This window comes from Macaca mulatta, chromosome 15 (genome assembly GCF_049350105.2).
Source record: "Macaca mulatta isolate MMU2019108-1 chromosome 15, T2T-MMU8v2.0, whole genome shotgun sequence".
Taxonomy (NCBI): domain Eukaryota; kingdom Metazoa; phylum Chordata; class Mammalia; order Primates; family Cercopithecidae; genus Macaca; species Macaca mulatta.
This window is the reverse complement of record NC_133420.1, coordinates 46,930,976-46,952,434: the sequence shown is the minus strand read 5'-3', so window position 1 is coordinate 46,952,434 and position 21,459 is coordinate 46,930,976. Positions and strand designations below refer to the sequence as shown.

Below are 21,459 nucleotides of genomic sequence, written 5' to 3'. Positions count from 1 at the left end.
CCTTCTTAGGTAATTGTGGATATTCTTTTTTGATACTACACCAAAACTTGACAAATAATAATTTCTTAACAGTTAATTGCTTATTTTTTAAAAATGAAAAGAAAAAAGATTAGTTGCAATTTGGAGTTGAAATCATATCAATGAACTTATATACTCTTATACTATATTCCACTGATTATCTTACTCTGAATGGCTCCCTTGCCCTTATATGCTTTTGTAACATCATTCCTCATTTGCAAAATACTGGCTCACTGAGTTAAGCAAATGTTTCTTCATACAACATTTTTTTACAAAGCCTGTGCTCATATCACCTGTGTTCTAATCACATCAGAAAAATCCACTAAGTACTGATAAGCTATCAAATCACTGTGGTGAACACAAGTTTCTCAAAATTCTAATTTTTGCTTGAAAGCTAACTTTTATTATTGCCAATAAATCATGTTGTTTTTCTTGAAGTAACAACCTCATTTTTTTCCTTTTAGAGAAAATATGTGCCAAACACCCATCTCAGTAGCTGTAATTTGCCTGTCTACTCTTCAAGTAAAGTCATTTTTACTGCTTCATCAAGAATGTTCTTAAGTAAAGCTGAGTTTTATTCTCTCTTTTTTTTTTAAATGAGTACATAACACTGAAGAAAAGAATGACTGTTAGTCATCTGGTGACATGGTTTTGATGTGTGGTAGGAACCGAGCAAGTACGCTCACCATGGCTTTTGTACCATGAGTGCAAATACTGACACGGTACAAAAAGAAAAGGCCTTCACAGATCACCTAAAAGGTTTTTTGTGACCCTTAAAAGGTCCATGGAACACACTCCGAGAACCACTAATCTAATCCAACCCCTTCATTTTCTACATGAAGAACATGAGGCCAGGAAAGGTTATGTGATCAGCCAAACCTTTCCTCCCCAACACATTCATGTGTACAGCCATTTGGGGCTAGAATTCAGAGGTCCTGATTCTCATTCATTCAGCTACTCAAGAGACTGAGGCAGGAACACAGCTTAAGCCCAGAAGTTCAAGTCCAGCCTAGGCAACATAGCAAGACCCCATTTCAAACAAAAAAGGGCAAGAATGCAAGCATGCAAACAAATAATCCTTGTATGTCTGGGTTTGGACTTGGAATACTTTTAAACACAGTGAACTAAAAAGAACTCATCTTATTAAGGCAAAGGTCTTACTTTGAGGCTTTAGGAGAACCCATCTTTTGTTCTAGATTCTAGACCAGAAGTCTGCAAACTACAGCCCATAGTCCGAATCTGGCTCACCATTTATTTTGATAAGGTCTATGAGTTAAACATCAATTTTACATGTTTTAATGGTTAAAAAATATCAAAGGAATAATATTTTGTAATACATGAAAACTACATGAAATTCAAACATCAGTATCCACAAAATTTTACTGGCACACAACCATGCTCATTTGGTTATGTATTGCCTATGGCTGCTTTCACGTTACAAGAGTTGAGCAGCTGCAACCTGAGAGACCATAAGGCCTGCAAAGCCTACAAATTTTACAGAAAAAATCTGTCAATCCCTACTCTAGACAGTTTGTCATTGTTATTTAGGAATCTGAATTTATAACGCCACATCCAGTAAACTAAGTTACCAGGTTTTAATTCATCTAAACTAGCATGACTTAAAACTATCGTTTTGTTATGGTACAGATTCAGCTTAAATGAAACTAGAAGAAAATATATAAATACACAGTTCATGTCAACAAACTACTTTTTAAGCTGATGTAAGAATAAATCAAAACAGCCTACCTCTTTTGTCTTCAGTGGTATATCTCCAAGGTACACCTTGTACATCTTATTAATGATGGCAGGATTATTCCAGTCAATTAAGCTATGGAAGGTTTCAACACAGGTTGTTAAAATTATTTTTTCCTCCTCCTTCAGTGATTTCAAAAAAATTATAGCCCCATCATTTCTTAACAAAAGAAAACGTTAGAAATACACAAATGAAATGGGCAATTGACATTGTAGAAGAGAAGGAAAAGAAAGGTACTAATTTCTATTAAAGTTTGTTTTTAAACCAAAACAAACACAAATCACTTAACCCACCCTGACTCAACGGATTATTGTATCCAATGGCACAATTTGGTACCACAAGAAAAACGGACACTGTTCCTACACAGATGGGTTCACAGGGCCAATGGCATGGAGCAACTCCAACAGAGCAGAGCTTTACTACACTCGTTCAAAGAGGCCTGGGGCAGGGTAGGATTTGTCTGTTTAACCATTTGGCAATTCAAAAGTGATAAGGAAACTGACAAAAAAATTTGTACCCATGAAATTAAAGCCACACCTAGGAAGCTTGCAAGCCACTTTATTTCTCTAATGTTATGTCACTGTGATTCCCAGCATCCCCCTCCTTATCTACCAGTACACACTTGCAGTTTTAATTCTGCAGAGTAGTTATGCTGCTATTAGTCACTAAGACTTAATTCTGTTTGGGCCCCACAATAAGATGAACTCAGATATAAGATGATCGGTGAAGGCTGGGCACGGTGGCTCACACCTGTAATCCCAGCACTTTGGGAGGCCGAGGCGGGTGGATCAACTGAGGTCAGGCGTTCAAGACCAGCCTGGCCAACATGGTGAAACCCCGTCTCTACTAAAAATACAAAAATTAGCCAGGCATGGTGGTGCGGTCTATTTTTTATATATATAAAATATAGAAATAAAAATAGCAGTTTCAATAGAAACATAAATGAGTTTATCCACTGCTACTGTAACCCCAGCTACTTGGGAGGCTGAGGCAGGAGAATCACTTGAATCTGAGAGGTGTAGACTGCAGTGAGCCGAGACTGCACCACTACACTCCATCCTGCATGACAGAGCAAGACTCCATCTCAAAAAAAAAAAAAAAAAATGATTGGTGATTCGCTCCCACCCTCTGCAGCAGATCCCACCCAATCATTTCATAAACCTAGCAATAATGCAACCCTTCCTTCCATCTGACTGGTTTACCATACTATATTCTCTCTGCCCTTTGACACTGGTTCTGCTTTCAAGCTATCCTGTGTTTGTGCAAACATATGAACCTGTTTTGACTGCTTTTCAGATTTATCTTTCTTTCATAGTTTATCAATATGCTTCTTAGAATAGCCACAATCCCGCTATCCTCAGAGGCATTCTACAATTCTGTTTTGGATATGAATCACCTACATCTTTCCTAAGCAGATTCCTACTAACTAATCCTCAAGCTCTGCCATTGCTTTTCTTTCATAACACTTGTGGTTTAGAGATTTCAGACAAAACAAACACTTTAGTAAAAGAAACTAAAAACTTAGTAGTAATTAATTTCATTCATATTTTGGCAAATATATAATATTCCATAAAGATACATACAGTAATTTACTTAACTATATGCCCATTATGGAAAACTGAATTTGTTTTCATATTTTAACAATGATAGAAAATGATATAATGAACAAATCTATAAAATTTTTCTAAATCTCTTCCTTTCGAATAATTTCCTTAGGACAAATTCCCAAAAGACTGAGATAAAAGGATAGAAATATCTTTATGATTCATTACTTATTGCAAACTGCTTTCCAAAACTTCATTTCAATTTATAATGCCAATCAACAGGGTATAAAATAAGCAGTTTTGGCCGGGAGTGGTGGCTCACGCCTGTAATCCCAGCACTTTGAGAGGCCGAGCCACATGGATCACCTGAGCTTAGGAGTTCAAGAGCAGCCTGGGCAACATGGTGATACACCGTTTCTACTAAAAATACAAAAATTAGGTAAGTGTGGTGGCCAACACCTGTAGTCCCAGCTACCTGGGAGGCTGAGGCATGAGAATCACTTGAACCTGGGAGGCGGAGGCTGCAGTGAGCTGAGATCGTGCCACTGTACTCCTGCCTGGAAACAGAGAAAGACTCTGTCTCAAAAAATAAATATATAAATAAAAATAAAAATAGCAGTTTCAATAGAAGAAACGTACATGGGTTTATCCAGTGCTACTGGTATCCCATTCATTTATTTTTCATTGACTTTATTTCTTATACAGAATATTTTCTGTAAGTCTACTTGCTATCTGTATCTCCTCATGTGTGAATTAGAATCTATTCAGCAACTCTTTTCATGAATGTAATTTTCACTGTATTAACCATAATACATACAAAGGCTTTATTAAAAGTAATCTCAAATGGTTTGAGACAGAGAAAAAAACAAAAATTAGTAACTTCTTGAACTGACACTTTTCTTAACATCAATTCTTTAAGTTCATCTACCTAGCCAAAAGTCTCACTGATTGTGATGACACTTCTAACCTAGTCCAGCTATAAACAGCATCTCCACACAGATTTTCTTCTCTGTCTTACACAGAATTCAACTCTTTAGCAAACTTTATTACAAACTGGGTATATTTAATCATCTCCTCTAAGTTGAATGCCTCATTACATAAAATCCTAAAATATATATATATATATATATATATATATATATATATATATATACACACACACACATACATGTGGCAAGTAAGCTTTGAGAAACCTAGCCCTTTCAATCTTGAAAGCTTACAGAGAAGTAGTTACCTCTGTTTGCTTTTCAACTCCAGGTCTGCTGCCGTTGCCACACTGTGGCGTGTGTCGCTAGAAGCAATCACCAAATGGAGAACAGCCTCGAGTTCAGGCACCTGTTCAGCTTCTATGAATTTCACGATTCCCAATTTGCACTGTAGACAAATGAAGGCAAGGAGAAAGAACGGTCAGGGGAGCAAAGGACACCCACTCAAAGTACTGCTTAACATATCAGTGTGGTCACAAACCAAAGATGAGCAGTAACAACAGTAGCAGCTCTTACTTGGGCTTACAATGTGCCAGGGACTATACTAAAGCACATATATTCATAATTTCACTTAATCCTCACAATCTAATAAATCAATCATTATACCCATTTTTTAGCTAAAAATACTGAGGCAAGGCTTTAAGACACTGGTAAACAATGAAGGCAGGATTCAAACCCAAGTCTCTCTGACTCCAAAATTATTATGATACACAGCCACCCTAGTGAAGTTACACAGCCTCTCTAGAGTGATGAAGTCTTGAAGTCCAAATTTGGGGCCTCCAGATAAGACAGTGGTACACCAGGAATAAAGTGCCCCATGGATTTTCCTGACAGTTCAAAAAGAACTAAACAACTCACATTCCATGGAGTTTCACTCTATTGCTAACATACAAAGGATATGATTTCAAATGTTAGCTACTCAATACAAGTGAAATTCTAATCAAACAGTTTTCAATTTAATTGACTGGCTGAAATGAAACAGACTAAAGAGAGATTCTGCTTAGAACTTCATGCAATGTAAAGATGCTATGAATTTCACTACAAATGACTGTATTCAGGATAATATACCTGAAAAAATAAAATTTCATTTTCATCTTAAAAAATCGTCACATAACAGTTTTCACATATACTAGGATTAATGAAGTTTTACAATTATTAAATGAGAAAAAAACGCAATTTAAAAAAGTATAACAGATCAAAAAAGGACCTGCCTTCCCTCCTCCGCTCAACACAACTTACTTTTAACAACAGCTACAACAGAAAAGATTCAAACATTTGTACAGCCATAAAAAAGACACTTATGGAAGTCAAGTACACAAAGATATAAACTAAACAAAAAATACGTAAAGAAAACGGAAAATTATACAGATGTCCATCAATAGGAGACTGGTTAAATAATATCACATATAATTGTATGCAAACATTCAAAAGAATTACTTTTTTAAAAATCCAAAATACTGTTCAATATAAAAAGCAAACTACAAACAATGTATTACATGACAAGTAGAAATATATTGTTTAAAACTGTGAACACATACACACATGCACAGAGCAAACTGTAGACAGATGACAAACTAGTGTGACAGGATTCCAGGTAACTTTTTTTTTTTTGAGACAAAGTCTTGCTCTGTCGCCCACGCTGGAGTGCAGTGGCGCAATCTTGGCTCACTGCAACCTCTGCCTCTGGGTTCAAGCAATTCTCGTGCCTCAACCTCCCCAGCAGCTGGGACTACAGGCACACACCACCATGCCTGGCTAACTTTTGTTTTTGTTTTGTTTTCTTAGTAGAGATGGGGTTTTGCCATGTTGGCCAGGCTGGCCTCGAACTCCTGACCTCAAGCGATCTGCCCAACATGGCCTCCCAAAGTGCTGGGTTTACAGGCATGAGCCACCGCACCTGGCCTTTTTTATTTATTTATTTTTACTCAGAGACTTGCTCTATTGCCCAGCCTGGAATGCAGTGGCACGATCTCAGCTCACAGCAACCCCCACCTCCTGGGTTCAAGTGATTTTCATGCCTCAGCTTCCCACGTAGCTAGGGTTACAGGCGGGTACCACCATGCCCAGCTAATTTTTGTATTTTTAATAGAGACAGGGTCTCACTCTGTTGCTCAGGCTGGTCTCGAACTCCTGGCCTCAAGCAATTCACTCGCCTCAGCCTCCCAAAGGGCTGGCATTACAGGCATGAGCCAATGCATCCAGCCCCTTAATTTTTAATTTCTCTACTATTCTTAATTACTTGAATATTTACATTAGGTTTATAATTAGCAAAAACATGTTTTACTTGGAAGAAAAAGTATAAAACAAAGAGATATTTTAAAATTAGAGGAAACAGCTTTCACCCCTGAAACTAAACTGTTCGTTTCAGCATGAAACTGACAAAATACATACAGACGCGTATTGGCAAAAAATGACCAATTTAAGATTATAATTGAACTATAACAATTTTTCTCCAGCATTTGTAGCTTTAACCCTCAGATAATCCCAGATTCAAAGCCTGGTACTAAAAGTGAGACCCTGGTAAATCTCAAAACCTCCACGCCTTTCAGAAAATGGAACTAACAATTTCTATACTTCACTGGGTTGCTATGACAGTGGAATGAGATATTGTATTCAAAGTACCCAGTACAGTGCCTGTCACATAGATTGCACTCAATAAAGAGTAGCTTCTGTTAATTCTTTACCTTTCTTACTTACATAATAGTTTAAGGAGGAAAAAAAAAATCCATAAAGCATGAAGGAGATCAAATCAATTATACCCCTTACTGAATACAACATTCTATAAATTTGTGAATGCCAAGAATGCCCCAATTGCCTCTTTTTCCCTCTCCTAGGAACACTGTTTTAATCAATGGTCACTTACATTCCCCCCAAAAAAAGGATCAAATCATTTAGACTGCCATGGAGAAATAAAGGAAGGATCAGAAGACTAACCCATGTTGCTTGAATTCCAAAATAATTACATACTGATCTCATCTGTTCTTCCCTGAAGTGCCTGATGACACAGACACAGTGAGGCACCTTCTCTGTAGAGCACCAGTCATTTTTAAAAGCTGCTCAGAGAACATCTGTGTCCTGTTTAAATCCAGAATAAAATTCTTAATGCCAATTTTTAAATTCCCAAGAAGTAATATAACAGGGAGTCATGCTTTTCCCCACATTGTCACCTGTGAAGTGCTGGGGCTCCTCACTTTACATAAAATGTACAGCCCTTAAAAGTTGAATAATGTAAGAAAAATTGTATTTTAACTGCACCATAAAAGCTAGATAATTTAACCTACAATTTAAGAATTAAAATGACAAAAGTTAAAAAAAATTTTTAAATGACAAAAGTTAAACATATTCAATTTATAAGTGAGTTGTGTTTTATACTTGAAATATGTAAGCAATATTAGAAAAACTAAACAGCATGTCCCACTCCTCCCTGTCCCTAGGGCTTAATAAATAACTAGCATGAACAGAACACATTACATCAACTGCTCCTTTCAAACATATTTCATTGGAGAGCCTGAATATACTAGAACTATGTTTTATATGGTTCATGAACTTCATAGGGGCAAATGTCCACAATCCAGTACTATTATGAGCAAACAGTGTGTGATACCTGTTCCAATTGTTCAGGTGTCCATGGGTTATCACCAATAACTCGTTTAGCTGCATAAAAGCTCATTCCCGGAGGAGGCTGTGGAATTCCAGAACCTCCTCCACTGTTTGAAGAAGAACCCTGTGCTGAAGATGAATTTTGGCGACTCTGGGATTCATTTAACACGTAACTGGAAAGGAAATAACACTTTAACCCTCTATAAAAACACAAGCATTTACATCTATATATGTATACAAAACATTCAATCATATACTGTCCTCCTACTGTATTTTACTAGAAGAATGAACACTTGAAATTAAAATTTCATCATAAAAATATTTTAAGGTATCTAGAAAAGGTGTATCTTCAGCCAACTAACCAGAAGAGCATGTCATTTAACTTGGTTACAAATGAACTACAACTGTTACCAACAATGAATATAAATATTTTGATCATTCTCCATCTATAAATGATTGCTCCAATAGCTACTCCAGAATCACCACATTCTGAGTTTTGAGCTGCCAAATATGGAGAAAAGTTTGTTGACAAAGGGGACTGGGAGGAGCTATTGTACTATACCCAGAGTATTTTTACAGTCATTCTCATTTCTATGAAGCTGTAATTCACCTTCAATCCTCCCTGAACTGAGGTCTTTATCCCTACATTAGAAAACCCACTGAAACCTCCAAATGGCGTACCACCTAAGACACAAAGTCCCCAAAATGAAAAAACTCAAAAGGGCCCAAAGAAGAAAAGTTACACAAGAACTGACTTTTCCCATTACATGTTCAAAGCCCTTTGCACCACCTGGTTAATTTATCATCCCTATTTCATTTAAGCTTCTAGGGTAGAGAAATAAGATCTCCAAGAAATTCATTTTGATCCAATTAAACTGATATTACTCATCTACAAAATGAAGTTTTTGATATAAATATTAATTCAAATCTCTTAAAACTAAAGATCTATGCTATTAAATTCCATTATCATATTGGATATTATAATAAAATATCCACTATAATAAAAGTTCAAGAAAACACTTAGAACCTGATAGGACAGTAAATTATTCCACATTACTTACATGTCATATTCATTCAATTCCTAAATTTATCTATTTTTTAAAAATCTCCTAAGGAATCGCTTTAATGTTATTATATAAATGACCCAAGTTCTCATTAATAAGAAAAATGTGAGGAATCACTGGCTTGGTTACATCATGTTCCTAAGGTAAATCTGAATTTCAAGGTTTATCTACCAAAGCCATCATCACCTGTCATTCTGGCTGCCTCCTGATTTAACAAATATAAAAGGAAGTTTTTTTATTTCTAAGTTGTAGCAAGACTGGTGGCATTAAGTAAATCAATCAATAAGTTAATACATCTTAATACTGCATAAAACATCCTAAGGCTGGGTGTGGTGGCTCAGGCCTATAATCCCCTGGCCCAATATAGGTCCAGGCCTATAATTCGGGAAGCCAAGGTGGGAGGATCGCTTGAGCCCAGGAGTTTGAAACCAGCCTGGGCAACATGGTGACCCCCTATCTCTACAAAAAATACAAAAAAATTAGCTGGGCATGGTGGCGCGCACCTGTAGTCCCAGCTACCCAGAAGGCTGAGGTGAGAGGATTGCTTGAACCCAGGAGGTCAAGGCTGCATTGAGTTACCACTGCACACCAGCCTGGGTGACAGAGTGAGACCCTGTCTCAAACAAACATACAAACAAACAAACATCATCCTAAACACAAGACAGAGGAATATAAGGAGATGTAACATCGAGTCTCTGCCATCTGGAGTAAGCTGAGACAGTAACAACCTAACACATGTAATAGCATCTGCCATTTTATCAGAAGCAAAGAAACTGCTGAGAAATAAGAAATGATATAACAGGTGGTGAGAGTGAACATGGAGTGACTGAAGGCCCAGAAAATTGGGCTTCCAAACAAGAGGGGCAGGAGGAGAACAAATTTGTTCATCACACCGCATGAACTCTCGTTCCTGGATTGAGAAACAAATGATACAGAGCTCCACATGCCTAGCTTATCATGTACACGTAATTTTGTGATCAGGAAAGAAACAAGATGCAACCAGCATTTTAGAAAAATTTATCTGGCAGAGGGACAAAGTAAGTAGACTAGAAGTAGATCACAATCCGGGCTCTATGCCAGAGACCAAAGCTACATGACTACAAGGGGCTCACCATCTACTAGGGGAGATGGAAATGTCTACAATGTGGCAAAAACACACAGTGGCCATATAGGCAGGTATTTCGTGTTTTAATGACACAGAAAATAGTGCAATTATATCTGCCTAGGAGAAGAAATTTGTCAGAGAGAAACGGAGTTGACATTTAGGCCAATTTAGGATGTTTTTTTCTTTTTTTTGTTTTTGAGACAGGGTATTGTTCTGTCACCAGGTTGGAGTGCAGTGGCATGATCACAGCTCACTACAGCCTCAACCTCCCAGGCTCAATCAAAACTCCAGCCTCAGCCTCCCAACTGGGACTACAGGTGCATGCCATGGGGCCTGACTAATTTTTGTATTTTTTTGTAGAAATAGGGTTTTGCCATTTTGCCTAGGCTGGTCTCAAACTTCTGGGCTCAAGGGATCTGTTCTGCCTCGGCCTCCCAAAGTGCTGAGATTACAGGTGTGAGCCACTGCACCTGGCCAGGATGCTGTTTTTCGAAGTGTCTTTCTGTTGTTTTCTTTCTTTCTTTTTTTGAAGAAGCATTCTAGGTGGACAGAAAGGCATTCTCTTAAAAATAAACAGCAAGGACACATAAGAGTGCATGAAATGCATAATGACAGGATATGAGAAACCAAGGATTTTAAGGTGTTGCCTGATGAGATCTGTGTTTTGAAAATCCGGTAAAGCACAGAGAGGTGGTATAGAGAGATTTGAAGAAGTGGAGCCGCTGGGAAAGAAATTATGACAAGAGTTGAAAAGAGGTAAAACTAGACAATAGCAGTGGGAAGGGTTCCAGACACAGCAAGGAGAAGGAAGGAGGCAGTATGCAACTGATATTGCAGCAACAAAGAAGAGAAAAGCTGGAGACAATTTATCATTGTATGGCTAGGTGGCAAAGAGAACCATCATAGCACTGATAGCAAATTTAAAAGAGAAACTTTTTTTTTTTTTTGAGAGAGTCTTGCTCTGTTACCCAGGCTAGTCTGAAACTCCTAGCTCCCAGTGATCCTCCCACCTTGGCCTAAGAGGAACTATTTTTATGGGGAAAGACTGATTTCACCTTAGGCAAGTAGAGTCTAAAAATCGTAACAGCAACTCAGCATTTGTAAGGCCAATAAGCAGTGGAGCTGAAGTTTAGAAGAGGTTTAGAAGAAAAAAATCTCTATAAACATAAATGATGTTGAGATGCATTCATTTACTAGTGAGAGTTGAATCATTTAAAATAGTATTTAATTCCACATAGTAAAAGCAGTCAAGAACAAGACTGCTTTGTTTTTATTTTTTAACTCACCCATAAGGCATCAGAAGGACATCTAGCATGAAGTCCAAAAGCAGCTGCACAGTCTTTGGTTTCTCAGCAAGATTAAACGGAGAAGCTGATTTTGATGATTCAACAGGGTATTTCATGTGAAAAAGGGTTGGTATTAAAAGATGCATTAAGCTGAAAAAACAATTACATTTATTGCAACCACTTAAAAAATGAGATTTTTATACATGCAAAACACAGACAAAACAAAAATCACATAACAAAAACTAGCAGTTTTAAGCAAGAGACGTTCCTTTTCAACACCACTAATTTACAAAGTCCTGATGTAGGGACTGGCCTAGAATTCTTTTTTATTGAAAGTTCAGTATATTGAGTGATGATTAGCATTTAGCCAATCTGGCTCATCACTAAAATTATCCGAAAAAAATACATAAAATGGGCTCAATGTTAATATCTGAAGTTTCCACAAGAGATTTTATATGAAATCTTAAGTAAAGTTCAACTTACAATTTGTCTTTTCAAAAAGAATTATTTTCCAGGCCAGGCACAGTGGCTCTTGCCTGTAATCTCAGCACTTTGGGAAGCCGAGGCGGGCAGATCACAAGGTTAGGAGATAGAGACCACGGTGAAACCCTGCCTCTACTAAAAATACAAAAAAATCAGCCGGGCCCAGTGGCGGGCGCCTGTAGTCCCAGCTACTCAGGAGGCTGAGGCAGGAGAACGGTGTGAACCCAGGAGGCGGAGCTTGCAGTGAGTCAAGATCACGACACTGCCTGGGCGACAGCGCAAGACTCCATCTCAATAAATAAATAAATAAATAAAAATAAAGAATTATTTTCAGTCAGGCACAGTGGCTCATGCCTGTAACCGCAGCACTCTGGGAAGCCAAGGTGGGCAGATCATCTAAGGTCAGGAGTTCGTGACCAGCCTGGCCAACATGGTAAAACCCCATCTCTTCTAAAAATACAAAAAGTTTGCTGGCCATGGTGGCAGGCAGCTGTAATCCCAGTTACTCAGGAGATTGAGGCAGGAGAATCACTTCAACTCGGGAGGCAGAGGTTGCAGTGAGCCAAGATTGCATCATTGCACTCCAGCCTGGGCGACACAGTGAGATTTCATCTCAAAATATATATATATATTTTCCACAACTAAAGTTATTCTAAAAATTAAAAATCAATCGTATTAATATTTTGAATACAATATTAAAATTTCCACTGCATGAATTTAAGTAACAGGCCTCAGTAATTCCTTTCACTAACATCTTTTGATATTCTTAAAACATCCGAAAACAATTTCACAGCGCTTATAATGTCTATTAATTTTACTTGTAAACTTCTTCTGTATTACAGCATTTCTTTAAAAATGAATATGCTCTAAAAGGTGAACTGAAAATATGATTTCACTCCATCTTTCCTCTATACTTCTGCACTCTTCATCATGATTCTCACTATGACAGGGCTACAACAAAGAACTTTTGCCTAAGCCTAGAAACAAATGATGTTATCCAAAACCCTTTTCACCTCTCCAGTTCCCAAAACAATACAAACGAGTGCTCTGTTCCTTAAGAAAACCACTGTGAAACTTTACATCTTCCAATATAGAAATGTTTTGATGCAAAGGATTTTTAATTCTAATTTTTGCAATCACATAAAATTAACTGCTTCAAGATAACTAGCCAAAAAAATGCACAGACTTAGATAAATGTTGTTAGTTCTGCACATTTTTCAATGTTCACATCAAGAAATTTTATGATAGTATTAACGAAACAGTAACTTTGAGGTACCATGGAAAATTCTATTATTTGTCAGCTAAAACAGCTCAAGACCTCCCATTTGCTCAAGTAAAACCAAACATGTGAACTAATATTTGAAAGGCAGTTGTTGACTCCTGTAGGAGGGAAATTAGATAATTGAGGAAACCGTACCTATCCTGCTGTGGCTGAGGCTTCCCTTCCATGGCAGTAAGAAGCGTAGGGGCCAGTTCACATTGTTTTTCCACTGGTAGGCGAGGATAGCCCATTTTAACATAAATTATAGTAAAATTCTAATGCAATAAGAGAAAAGCAAGTGAGTGTGAAGGAAATACTCTATGATTTCAATGAAAATATATGATTGATAACTTAGAGAGTTATGGTTACAACAAAGACATTGTAAACGTGACTCATCCTCCCTCCACATGTTTACTGCACCTTTACCAACTACTGTATCTCAGAGGAAGAATTCCAGTCCAACTTATTCAAAATGCTTGCTTTAAAGTAGGTCAAATGTGAGGTAGCATGGACTAATCTAAAGCATTAATATATGCAGTTTATCGTGGAGAAGAAAAAAATAATCATTCAACCTATTTACACCTACACACTACACATTAGCATCAGATCTCCCAGCCTGTTGCATTAATCCTTACAAGCTAGGAGGAGATGAGGTGTTGACAAATCCTAGACTGCCATTTCTCACTGGTCAAATGACTAAAACAAACTTAGTATACTGCAGCACTCTGTGGTTCCTCATTCCAGTAACTCACCAATGCAGGATGAACCAAAGGAAACTGAGTGCTGTGTGTCTGTGCAAGGCTGAGCATCCCAAATTTGAAAATCTGAAATTCAAAATGCTACAAAATCTGAAATTTTACGAGTGCTAACAAGACACAGAAAGGAAATGCTCCTTGCGGCATTTCAGATTTTGGATTTGGGATGCTAAATCAGGTAAGTATAATGCAACTATTCCAAAATCCAAAACACTTTTGGTCCCAAGCATTTCAGATAAGGGATACTCAACCGGTATCACTATAATCTGTGTGAATACTGCATTTTAAGCAAACCCATAAACAGATATCTGGATTTACAGATAAGATTAAGAATTGCTTTTCTGAAGCTTTTTTATTTTTTTTCCCCCCAAGATGGAGTCTCGCTCTGTCACCCAGGCTGGAGTGCAGTGGTGCAATCCTGGCTCACTGCAACCTCCACCTCTGAGGTTCAAGTGATTCCCCTGCCTCAGCCTCCCAAGTGGCTGGGACTACAAGCATGCGCCACCACGCCCGGCTAATTTTTGTATTTTTAGTAGAGATGGGGTTTCACTATGTTGGCCAGGCTGGTCTTGAACTCCTGACCTCATGATCAGCCCGCCTCAACCTCCTAAAGTGCTGGGATTATAGGCATGAGCCAACGTGCCTGGCCTCTGAAGAATTATTTACTAAAGTAAATGGGCTTCATAAGATTATTTCTTTAAATAAATTATATTTGGCATTTTTATTGGCACACAGTGTTCCTATTTGCTTAAAGAAAGGAAATGTGTAATTGAGCCAAATATCCAGAACAGGCACAGACAAAATGACGTCTGGACCAATAACAGGCTCCAAAAGGTTTGTGACTCCAGAGGTTAGATAAGATTCAATCGATTCTGCCTCAATGCTAGGAACTACAAGGACCAGGAAAAAAACATCACCTGCCATCACACAGCACCAACATTTTTTACATTTAATTTTTATGAAGACAACACTTTAAAAGGAATGTTTCTTACCAGTCAGATTTACTCCACTTTATAAAAAAGTTATCTTTCTGAATACACATCAAAAACACAAAAGATTTTTTAAAATTCACTTTATTTTTTGCCATTTTACTCATTTTTTTCCTCCATTATGCTTTATTTGTGCCCAAGCCGTATAACATTTCCCTCCATTCAGACCCATCTCATATAGTCTCTTACCAAAAATCAAATCATTATTTTATATAACAACATACCTGACAAGTCATTTCACCGACATTCCTTTGCCCAATGTAAACAGCCACTCATTACCCTGCTACTGTAAAGTAGCATTTCCTCTGGATTGGTACTCAGTGGAAAAACAGTATGTCATTTAAAAAAAAAAAAAATCTCATGTTTCATTTAGAAGTGGTCTAAGGTGAAATTTTAAGCTTGCCAATATGTTGATGACATCTGATAAATGTTAGGGAAGAAAATTTGCTATGAGTCAGAAAATATTCCAATACAACACTCACTGTGACAAAGGAAACTGCAGCAGGGTCCTGGTACTGAACCAACAGTGTCTCTACTGGAAGTTGTATTTTGGGGCGGCTTTTTATACGTTTATTCAGATGCACCAGCAGTTCCATTACCTAAAATACAGAGAGATGGGAACTGAAGTTATTGAGCATATCTTAAAAACCACTCATCTTAAAATTCATTTCTCAGATGTTATCTATGTTAGTGAATAGTAGCTACTTTGTTCTTTTAAAGGGTGTAAATTTTACATCCCAGAAAGGGAGTATACACTACATGAGTCTTGTTCAAAAATACTGTCTCCCAAAAATCTATGCACTAGTGAATTTCTTTTTTTCTTTTTTCAGAGTCTTGCTCTGTCGTGCAGGCTGGAGTGCAGTGGCACAATCTTGGCTCACTGCAACCTCCACCTCCCCAATTCAAGCAATTCTTCTGCCTCAGCCTCCCGAATAGCTGGGATTACAGGCGTGCGCCAGCATGCCCAGTTAATTTTTCTATTTTTTCACCATGTTGGCCTGCTGGTCTCGAACTCCTGACTTCACGATCTGCCCACCTCTGCCTCCCAAAGTGCTGGTATTACAGGCATAAGCCACTGCACCTGGCTTTTTTATTTTTATTTTGACACGGAATCTCGCTCTGTTGCCCAGGTTAGCATGTACTGGTGTGATCTCAGCTCACTGCAACCTCCGCCTTCTGAGTTCAAGCATTTCCCCTGCCTCAGCCTCCCGAGTAGCTGGGATTACAGGTACCAGCCATCACACCTGGCTAATTTTTGTATTCTAGTAAAGACGCAGTTTCATCATGTTGTCCAGGCTGGTCTCAAACTCCTGATCTCAAGCAATCCACCCACTTAGGCCTCCCAAAGTGCTGGGATTACAGGTGTGAGCCACCACGCCCAGCCAAGTGAATTTATTTTTACGATGGCCTTTAGTTAAAGTTGAGATCCAAGTTGGGCCTAGACTGAAGCATGTCCCCCAAGAAGAACAGATTATTGCAACATACCATGAATACTATGAAAAGAGAGACATACAAGATACAGTGGATTTCCAGAAGAGAAAAGTATCTGCTCTATCAAGAAGGACTTCAAGGAGGAAGTGACAGGAACACTGAATTCTGAATAATTAATGAGTTCCAAGCAGAGTATCAGTTATAAGAAGGTTTGGGGCACACTGCGTCTGACTGAAGCCCAGAATGGTTAAGAGTTCATAAAAGCAGAAAGGATTCTGGCAAAATGCTGAGGCATTTATATTTTTGTCTGGGAGTTGCTTTTTGTTTGTTTTTATTATACTTTAAGTTCTAGGGTACATGTGTACAATGTACAGATTTGTTACATAGGTATACACGTGCCATGTTGGTTTGCTGCACCCAACAACTCGTGATTTACATTAGGTATTTCTCCTAATGGTATCCCTCCCCCAGGTCCCCACCCCCCAACAGGCCCCAGGGTGTGATGTTCCCCACCCTGTGTCCACGTGTTCTTGTTGTTCAACTCCTACCTATGAGTGAGAAGATGTGATGTTTGGTTTTCTGTCCTTGTGATAGTTTGCTTAGAATGATGGTTTCCAGACTCATCCATGTCCCTGCAAAGGACATGAACTCATCCTTTTTTATGGCTGCATAGTATTCCATGGTGTATATCTGCCACATTTTCTTAATGCAGTTTATCATTGATGGACAATTGGGTTGGTTTCAAGTCGCTATTGTGAATAGTGTGAGGCATTTTTATTGTATTCTGAATATCATCTGATACTATCAAATAATTTGTAAGAAATAATAACCTTCCTCTCCTTTAAGTGGGAAAAGAGGGCAAAACAGAAATTGACAAGTCAACAGTTTGCATGGACAGAAAGGGATGTACAGAGGCTCATGTCAAATCCTCACTTATACTACAATAAAAAGATTATCTGCCAAGAGAAAAGAAATCGAGCATTGAGAAGTAAGATTTGTAGAAAGTCTTGCCTAAGAAAGACTCAAGAGTTTAAGATAATTATTCTGCAGGGCCAGGTTTACACTATTCTCCCTCATTTCTGAAATTTGTGCTCTAGCCTCAAAGCATGCACAAGGAAAGATGTAGAGATGTTTGACAGTGACAGCAAAAAATTCCAAGAGATCTAGAGCAATAACGAAATAGGTGAATTATGTTCAGGAATAAAAACAACTCTGTAATCAATGTTGAATGAATGATAAAATAGTAATATAAAATAGCTATCATTTATCACACAGTTTCTATGCACTCTTCCCCCAGGCATTCCTTATCTAATATGATTCTCATGACAACCAGTGAGGTGGTGTCATTCCCATTTCACAGACGAGGAAGCAGAAGCCTCAAGTAAAGTAACTTGTCCAAGGATACTGGGCCAGCAAATAGCAGTCAAAATATCACTCCAGAGCCCATTTTTTTTAACTTTTTCAAACACTGATATTTGAACGCACATCAGTGACAGTGTTTGTCAGTGAGACATGATACCTTCCAGGAAGCTAGAAACTTGCATTGTCATCCATACTTCATCCAAACTTCCTATCTGTCCTGGATCTGTGATACTGCTAGGGGACAAGGGAAAACAATCAGGAGGAAGTAGTCTAAAGGAAAGAGCCCTCTTCTGACATTCTAATCTAGGCTGATTCCTAGAGGGACTCTATAGAAAATTATACTGATGGAGATAGAGAATCTTGCCCACAATTCCATGCTTTTTTAAATAATAAATTTATTTTGATTTTTTTTTCCAAGACAGGGTCTCACTCTGTCACTCGCAGTGGAGTTCAGTGGCATTATCATAGCCAACTGCAGCCTCGAACTCCTAGTCTCAAGGAATCTTCCTATCTCAGCCACTGCAGTAACTGGGACTACAAGCACATGCTACCATGCATGGCTTTTTTCTTTCTTTTTGGTAGAAATGAGATCTTGCTATGTTTCCTAGGCTGGTCTCAAAACTATCTTCCAACCTCAGCCTCCCAGAGTGCTGGGATTACAGGCATGAGCTACTGCACTTGGCCTATTTTTAATTTTAAATGGATTAATTACTTAATTTCCTACTAGCATTATTGTCACGTTAAATATCGGCGAATTTCCTAAATATGGTTATATCTTGTCTGGAATCCTCTATAAACCAAGAAAGATTTAAAAATCACTTGTGGAATTCAAATAACATTTCAAAGGCTACTGTAAATATTTAATAAAAAGATAAGTCAGAGAGTTTAGCACAATGCTTACTATATAACAGGCTATTTTAGCTGTTTGATTCCATTTCCCCTATTCCAAAAGTTTTCCAACTTCACCAATTTGACAAGGACAAATAAAAATGCTATTTTATTAGTATAAATTAAATATATTAAGTTCAAAATGATTACATTTATCCTTATTACTTTATTCTGTTTTATTGCTTTTTAAAGTTATAATAAAAAGATATATTTATTATAACAAATCAAGTGGAAAATCTCAAGCATCCCTTTTCCCTTGTCCTTTCACAGCCCCTTGAAGACACCAGTGTTGACAGTTTGATAACGAGAAAGTGAAAGAAGGGAAGAGAAGGAAAGAAAGGGAGAGAGGGAAAGGACAAATAGACCAAGTGATAAAACAGGTTAATAATCATGTATATTTCAAAATAGCTAGAAGATCTAAAATGTTCCCAACCCAAAAGAACAATAAATAAGGTGATGAGTATCCTAAATACTAAATTATTTGATTACATATTACATGCAGGTATCAAAATATCACATGTACTCCATAAATATGTATAATTATGTATCAATAAAATTTTTTCTTAAAAATTTAGGTTAATAATCACAATAACTGATGTAAATGCCCTCAATTCAAACCTCAAAAATATGTGACATTTCCATTGTACTAAGAGATACAGCCAAAGTAAATAAGGTTAAAATTGCAGGCTGGGGCAAATATTTATCAGACAGAAGGAAAGCGATGGTTAACAATACTAATTTTGGATAAAACAGGTTTTGGAGAAAAAACCTTAAATGGAATTCAAAAGATAAAAAATATACATAAAATACTATAATTATTAATAAAAACAAGGTGTTAAACTTGTACATCAAAATGCAGCAAGCCAAGATTATCAAAACTGAAAGAAAAATCAGAAAAACTGTAACAGTAGTATGACATTATACTTCAGGACTACCAACTTATAATAGGACTGGAAGACAGGTTCAAGACATAAATGCACAATGTTACTAATGAATGGCCATAACTCATGCTGAGCTCCATATTCCACAAACAGGAAGTATCCCTTTTATCTTCTGAAAGGCTTTTCTTACAAACATTAGAATACACTTTGAAGGACTGTAACATTTGCACGCTATGATCTCTGACCAGAATGCAATAAAACCAGGCAAATTTTATATCAAATATTTTGAAACTAAAAACAACAATCTTATAAATAAGTCAAAGATAAAATGACCAAACTGCACATCAATATAACTATTAAATGTAACTAAAATAGTCATCAAGGAGAAATTCATAAGCTGAGGGCATTTTTGGTTCTTTTTTTTAAACATATTATAATTAAAGAAAAAAGCATTTAACTTGATGGCCAAGCTTACATTGTGAAGTTCAAAAGCCCTAGGTTCAAATCCTGGCCTGACCATTTGTTATCTGACCTTAAACAAGTGTATTAATCATTCCAAGCCTCAGTTTCATCTATAAAATGGGGATAATGCCTACCTCACATAACCTCGTGAGGATGTAAGTCCTTAGCACTTTTCTTGACACATAAGAAGCATTGACAGATTATTATATAAATTAAAACTTTACACAAGAAAAACATATCCAAAAAAGGAAATAATTTGAATAAAAATAGAAAAAATACAGTTAAAAAGGGAACATTAATCTAAAAGCTGGGTTTCCTTTCAAAATGGCCGATTAAAAGGTTAAAACTTTGGTAGTAATAAAATCAGAAACAAGAATAGAATTTCCCATTTGAAATAATGATAATAGAATATTAAGAGTAATAGTATAAAATTATGTGAGAAAGATATGCTCAACTGCTTCAGTAAACATTTAAAATCTATATGTATTCTATAACATCACATTGTAAACCTCAAATATACATAAAATTTATTTTTAAAAAAATAATAATAGTATCATAGAAGTGAATGATACAAACTGAACATTTAAAGTAGATGGACAGAGATGAATGACTTTCTATAAAAAAATAAAATACAAAGAAACAAAAAAAAAAATCTAAGATAAGTAAATGAGTTGAAACTACTGACAATACTAAACCTGGACTAATGCAAAAGTTCCCTGTTTGCTCTTCAGGTCTCCACTCTTGGCCTCTACTCCAAATCTTTCTCCAGCCAACAGCTAGAGTTATGGTGGCACTACCATCAATACCCTTTCAAATTAGTGCCCCTGGAATACCTCTTTCCTCCTATCAGGCTTCCTCTCATGCACTGGAGACATCACTGTGGCCTTCTCCAATTTCCTGAAAGCATCACACTTTGTGTGTTGCTCCGAACACCTGCACAGGGCCTATTAATGGTCTCCCCCATCTCTTAGCCTGGCTACTTCCTGCACACACCAGAGGCCTCCCCTTATACCCCCTACTTAGTCTAAATTATGTCCCAAATATATTCTTTCATAAAATCCTTTCCTTTTCCATCTTGGTATGTATCACAAATTATAATTATGTACTATTTGCCTGACTGTTTTATACTGATTTCCCCAACCAGGTGTTGTCATCATTCATCACCATATCCCCAAGATTTGGCATATAGAAGGCACTCAGTAAATAAGGAAACTGATAAAGCTAAGTAAGTAAAGAGAAATCAACTCCTGAAGGGCCTTTTAGACCTTGGTATCCTAAGGGTAAGAGAAGGTCGCAGAAGGGTTTTAAATAGAAGAGTGATATAATCAAATGCACGTCTATCTCAGCAAAGAAGGATTAACAGCAGACATGCCAAATACATGACAAGAATGCCATTCCCTCCTGTAAAGAAACATAAACATAAAAGACATTCTTCAAGATACTCTTTCTGCACTGAACCCAAATCAGACTTTGGAATCCTCTCAGGGCAGACCTCCAGGAAGTCACTGCCAATTAGAGTGGCCCAAGGAATAAAACCTGACTATAGCTCAAAGACTGGATGACCTATTATAAATATACTGGAAGACTAATG

At 37.3% G+C, this 21,459-nt stretch overlaps 1 protein-coding gene across 7 annotated transcripts in view; it reads right to left on the bottom strand.

Moving 5' to 3' along the window:
• The window catches only part of ECPAS (Ecm29 proteasome adaptor and scaffold), a 125,407-nt gene that overhangs the window by 69,651 nt on the left and 34,297 nt on the right, over positions 1 to 21,459 (bottom strand). For all 7 annotated transcript variants that reach the window (XM_077968343.1, XM_028834989.2, XM_015117110.3 and 4 more), the window contains 6 exons: positions 15,327 to 15,443; positions 13,257 to 13,375; positions 11,357 to 11,506; positions 7,906 to 8,074; positions 4,550 to 4,689; positions 1,765 to 1,846 (listed from right to left, as the gene is read on the bottom strand). In XM_077968343.1, coding sequence (XP_077824469.1) covers positions 1,765 to 1,846; positions 4,550 to 4,689; positions 7,906 to 8,074; positions 11,357 to 11,506; positions 13,257 to 13,375; positions 15,327 to 15,443 — 777 coding nt within the window. The remainder of the gene's footprint in view (positions 1 to 1,764; positions 1,847 to 4,549; positions 4,690 to 7,905; positions 8,075 to 11,356; positions 11,507 to 13,256; positions 13,376 to 15,326; positions 15,444 to 21,459) is intronic.